Source organism: Triturus cristatus, chromosome 9 (genome assembly GCF_964204655.1).
Source record: "Triturus cristatus chromosome 9, aTriCri1.1, whole genome shotgun sequence".
Classification (NCBI taxonomy): domain Eukaryota; kingdom Metazoa; phylum Chordata; class Amphibia; order Caudata; family Salamandridae; genus Triturus; species Triturus cristatus.
This window is the reverse complement of record NC_140592.1, coordinates 751,189,135-751,195,134: the sequence shown is the minus strand read 5'-3', so window position 1 is coordinate 751,195,134 and position 6,000 is coordinate 751,189,135. Positions and strand designations below refer to the sequence as shown.

At 43.5% G+C, this 6,000-nt stretch overlaps 1 protein-coding gene across 1 annotated transcript in view; it reads right to left on the bottom strand.

The window, feature by feature from the left end:
• Positions 1–1,796: 1,796 nt before the first annotated feature.
• The window catches only part of MAJIN (membrane anchored junction protein), a 381,011-nt gene continuing 376,807 nt past the window's right edge, over positions 1,797–6,000 (bottom strand). The window contains exon 8 of the mRNA XM_085627772.1: positions 1,797–1,899. Coding sequence (XP_085483898.1) covers positions 1,797–1,899 — 103 coding nt within the window. The remainder of the gene's footprint in view (positions 1,900–6,000) is intronic.

The following is a 6,000-nucleotide window of genomic DNA, read 5'->3' as shown; positions in this document are numbered from 1 at the left end:
GTTTGTCTTACATGGTCTTGCACATTACTATGCAACAATGGATTTATCAGCCGTATGCACTTTGCATGTGTGCTGTTCAGTGCAGCACGCATAGCAGGAATAATGTGTATGCAAAGATTTAGAATTTTGGAGTAGTGATTAGGCATAGACATATATTCCTGCCATAATTGACTTTAGTGCATGGTAGATGTAAGTGGGTGTAGCGATAAATAATCAGGGCTGGTTTAGGGTCACAAATGTGGCACTACCCAGCCACAATATTAACATTCCAATATCATGTTATCTGTGTAATCCTGGTGTTGCGCAAGTAAGTATCCCACAAGTTCAGCAAAAGCAGCGCAGTGCACAGCGTTGCTTTACGTAGCGCCAAGGGGGCAGGAGCTGGTTGGTAGATGGCAGTTCACTCTAATACAAACGAAGTCCATAATAAATAATTATATATGAATGAATAAAACCCTGAGGATAGCAGCAAAACACACTTACAAATTGGTGCAAGGCAATTCCTCACATCTAAACCTACTGTCAATCAGCCGTGCTGCTGTTTCTGTGTTCCCCTTTAGGAATTCTCATGACTTCCATCCTCTCACAGAATCTGGGGACAATATTTGGGACCCATAATGCATGTCACTGTGGTGGCATCGGATACTGCGGCTGTTAAAACGGGTTTGATGGCTTCCCCCTCCCCATTCACACCAATGTTTTAATCCAGGTTTATTCTCTGGCCCTGGATAAAGACGCTTTCCTGGAGTCGAGAGAAAATTGATGTGTAATGATAGACAGAAGCAAATTAAAGTTATTAGAAGCCCCAGAACAGTGAACAGAATACAACAATTCTACCATGGCGGATCAAACACTGTATATATGCAGGCATATCTTGGCTGTACATACACACACTCGCCCTAGAAATTAAGGTTAGGGTCTGCATAGTAGGAGAACGATCAATTCTCCATATTGCTTTTATGCCTGCATATATACATTGTTTTACCACCATGGTGGAATTTTTTTATTCTGTTCACTGTTCTGGTGCTTCTAATTATTTCATTTGCTTCGGTCTACTGATCATTGCAGCACAGATATTTTATACAAGAATTACACTGGTTCAGGTACAATAAATATTGAAAACGTCCCTCTGTGTATCCCTTGTATATTTCTGTGAGAGTACTAGAGCACGAGTGACTGAGCAAAAAGGTTCTAGATCTGTTACCGTGCTTACTCGGGGACCAGTGTTGTCATGTTCAGGGGTTGCCAGAACTATTTGCTGCCCGACTAGGTGGAGGGGGCTCATGGTGGCACTGTGAGCTAGCTAGTCTACAGGGCAACGCATCCTGAGGCGGTGCCCAGAATCAGTCGGGTACCATCCCAACGTTTATGCTGTCCACAGACATGCAGTTCCTACCATAGGGTGGAAACTACACGACATCTGCAATCTCGTTTTGCAGTATTTTGAAACACAAAAGAACACAGTACATAAATTATAAATGAACATGGTAGTGTTAACTGTGAAGAAAAGGAAGCAAGTACATAGGATGTTCTGTAATGTGACTAATAAAAAGTTGACTAAGTTATGATATACATTTTCCTTGCTATAAAGATAAATGATTTCCAAAATATTTTGATATTACACTTTCAGTATGTATAAAGAGAACCCTGTTAGACTGACAACTTTTGGTTTGTTTGGTTCTGTCATCACCTAGCAGGCCCTACATTCAGACATGTGATCATGAATACAAAGGTAAAATTCAAGCTGTTTTGTAAAGTTCATATTCTGAAAAATAAGCAACAACAAATAAAATAGATCAGCTGTTATCTGAGAAATGTACCATGTAGTTACTCTTCCTTTCATATCCTTTCACCTTTGTATTATCGGTTTTGATGCAGCTTGGAAATACGTTTGCATCTCTAAAAGAAAGCAAATATCTCTTATAACTACACAGAATAATGTACATTTTGCTAATTGTGAAATTATTTTTAGCATTTTTATTTTTGTTTAGAAAATAAAGCAATACATGAACTACAAGTATTGGCAATTGGTTTGCTACACATAACTCCAGTGTCAGTTCTCAACAATAATATATAACACAACAGAGGACTGAAGATGATAACAGTCTATCAAATGGCGAGCATTAAGAGGTGCAGCCAGCTCTACAGTTCTGTTCTTCACTGAGCGGCAGACACCTTTATACCTATTCCATTCCCTTACTTTTCAACTAATAAGCATTATGGCAAGAACACTTTTAACTGTGTCAGCAGAGCTTGTTTTGAGTGTCACACTGCCTCTACCCACAATACATGGCCTCGTACAAGTGTAAACAATCTCTAAATAGCTGTTAGGACCGAGTACTATTGCACCGTCGTATCACTGCCTGCTCCCACCCAAACCATCTAGCTCTTCACAGGTACCACCCATACGGCCTACTGGATGGATGAATATTACTTCTAGATCGTGTCAGCTACCACGCAATGGGGCTTCCTGGCGCAATTCAGAGGGGAAACGTGAAACAGACAGATTGCAGCAGCCGGGAAGAGCGTAACGGAGTGGGGTCTTTATGGGGGTTGGCAGTCCACACAGCAGGATTCCACTCCTGTAAGCTTACAACCATTCATAAAAGGGATAGATTATAATTTCTCAGAAGTTGGTGCTGGAAATAAAGATTGTTAGCAACAGTGAATTCTAAACCAGGCTGTTCACTTAGTGGGGATGGCGATGTGTTGTTCACCACAACAGCACCTCCGCTCCCACTGCACCCTAAGGATTTCTTGCTTATATAATTCTCCTAGTCTTCGTTTACTACATTGGGGCCACTGATGTTACTTAACGCTTAGGGGGACTTTTAGCTGTCCAGTCCAATATATTGGTGAGCACTGGTCCCATTTAGGGGTAAAGAGGAGCCCTTTGGATCCTCTCCTGAAGTATACCTGTCTCAATCTGCTCAAACAATGTAGTAGTACACTCGTCTCACATCTTGCCTATTTTGATAAAATATATTTTTATCTAAAATAACATTTCAATTTTAAAAAAGTCTATCATGCATGGCTCTACAGAGACGAGACACAATTAGAGAATTGTCAGGGATCTAAATCTGCTCTTGACAACATAATACTATGGTGCATACACACACACACACACACAACAGCATGTGTAGGCCTCTCATAGCATTAGGCTCATCATACCACCTGCCACACTGCACTTCATAAAAGAAAAAGTTGCTTACCTTCTGTAATGATCATTCTACTGGATACTCTATTTACCTGCTGATGCAGACTGAATCTGGAAATGTTGCAACAGCATTCCTTCACTTGTAGGTGAACTCAGCTCCCTCTCGACGTCATCTACCACGCGGATGTGATGTTGCTGGAGCCATGTAGCACCATGCTGACGCCCTTACCTCACTTCCTCATCCTTTTTTCAAATCCTTTGAGGCAGAGACCAGGTCTGCTTAAATCGCCAGTGAATTTGCACTGCTTCTATACTAAATTGGAATCTTATTAATCCTCAAATGCCTACAACCATCCTTCAAAGCGGAGGTGGGCAGTACTGATGAGTATGGAAGGTAAGTAACTTTTTCTTCTGATGGATACTTCCACAAGCAAATTCCTCACCTCTTGAATAGATACTGCAGCAGTACCCCATACAACTTGATGTATGACATTACAACAATTGCCTTTAACATTCATGCATTTACCACACAAGCCTTTACCATGCATGCCTTTCCCATGCATGATAAGTATATTTAAGGTAAGTAAACTCCTTCCACTTCAAGTCATTATTATTTAGGGCAGGAGGCATGTGCGCCCCACCCCCCAAACCTTTGTGAGGTCCTGGGGACACCATCCCCCAGGGCCAATTCATTTTTTTGGGGTGGAGTGGGTGCGCCCCACTCTCCCCAAGCCTTAATAAGGCTCCAGGACCCCTTCACCCAGGGCAAGTTTGAATTTTAGGGGAATGGGCATTCAGCCCTCTTCTCAAACCTCCAAGAGGCCCCGGAGACGCTATCCCCGGGGGCACAATAATTTTTTCTTCAGGGGGAGGGGTATAAGGGTGACCCTCCCTGAGCCATAGATCAGCCCTGGTCTCCATTCCACGCGGCTCAATTACTGCTGCAGGGAACCGAGACCGCATCTCCCAGGACACTGGTATTTCTTGCCCGGAAGAGTGCAGGCAGGGAATATAAACTTTATTCGCTGCCTGCACTCACCCAGTCAGGGAACACAACTTTGCTTCTGCCCGGGCCTGCACGGGTTGGAGGAAACTAAGAAAGCCGGCTCTCACCAGCACCACAATAGATGCTGGTTGGGGAGCCAAATGGTGCCGCAGGGCCCTTGCAGTTCCCATCGCGGCCCCCATCAAAGGCTAAACTGTGGGTGCCACGAGTGGGCACGGGGGCAACCATAGTACAAAAAAAATGCCCACTCCTATTGGGTCCAATACAGGACCATGCGATCTTTGGGGCTCCTACCACGGCCCCAATGAAGGCTACAATGTGGGTGCCTGGGATGGGCAAGGGATAACCCACTATATCAAAATAGCTGGCTCCCGCCAGCACCCACGTTGCTGGCTGGGAAGCCGGCAGGGGCCGTGGGGGCCTGGTCCTCCTACAGAGACCCTATTATTGCATATGGGCACCTAAAAAATAAATATAAAAAGAATAACAAATGAGCAGCAGGAGCCGCTCATTATTATTCACTGCAAGGGCTTTCTAATAAAAGTTTTCGATCTTGGTTCAGCCCCTAGAAGGAGCAGCTGCACCACTAAGCATTTTTCTTAATGTTCCAGAGGGATGCTGGGAGCACAGCAGACCCCCAGCAACATTATGAAAAACACAGTAAGTCTCCTGCGTCCGGGTCATTGAATACTTCCCATATCTTTTTTTAAAGCAATCCAAGCTGGAGCTGTATACTCTTCAGTCGGAGTGCAGGAACCTCTTGTGGTTGGTTTTAAAGCTGCTAAAGACATGTTTAATGTTTTTTTTCCTAAATAATATTTTGAAAAAATCAATACTATTAGACATTGCAATGTATCAATTTATGAAATGCGAATGTCATTATAGTTACTGGTGATTTTTTGACAAAGCCAATAGATCTGTTTTGTATATAATGATGCGCTGAGTCCTTAATAAAGTCAATAGGCCCACTGACCCTTTGACAAAGCCAATACATCTGCATAACTGAAAATGAAACCTTTTGTATTGTTACATGACATAGTGAGCCATGCGTGGGAGGGGCCTGTGGGCGCCCATGGAGGTTGGGGGCCTGCCGGCATTGTGCACTGGGCTTGCCCATAGGCCAGACCCTGCGCCCAACACCACGCCCGCACAGCAATGGACATCGTTCTTTATTTTTTTTTAATTAAGTGAAAATACGAGAGGTTAAAGTGACATTACAGTTTGAAATTGTAATAATATCTTCCTGTTGTGTGTAGATTTAGATTCCGTATATAGGTTTCCCGATTTATGCCCTTCTATAGGTTCAATTCATATTTCCCTTATTTAGGCATAGAAAATCCAGTCCTTATTTAGGCATTGTCCATGCTAACCAAATACAGTCATGGTCTCCTACATCCGACAATCCACGTCACGAGTTCTTGGAAAACCAGACTCCTAAGCCTTTAGGAATTTCCCTTGCTTAGATATTGATTTCTCCAAGAACTCATTTAGTATGCATGAACATCTATTCCTTAGGGGTTCATTCATGACGTTCCGATGCCCGACTTTTACGTCAATACAGGCATTCCTAAACACCTTCAAGGTATAAATATACCTGCACTTGCCCTGGCAAACCACGGTTCCGGCATGATCCAACTCGACTGCCTACTTGAGGTTCGCCACGGCAAGTTCTGAAGGAAATCGAGTTCCAGCCTGATGCACTGACCAGACGCTGTAATCCTCTTCGCAGAGAATCCAGCTCCAGTGTTTCTGACTCCCCTTGCGGGGTGTTAGATATCGAGTCCCGGAAAAGAGATTCCAACCTCGCACATTCTAAGGTATGGAGCAGACTAGAACT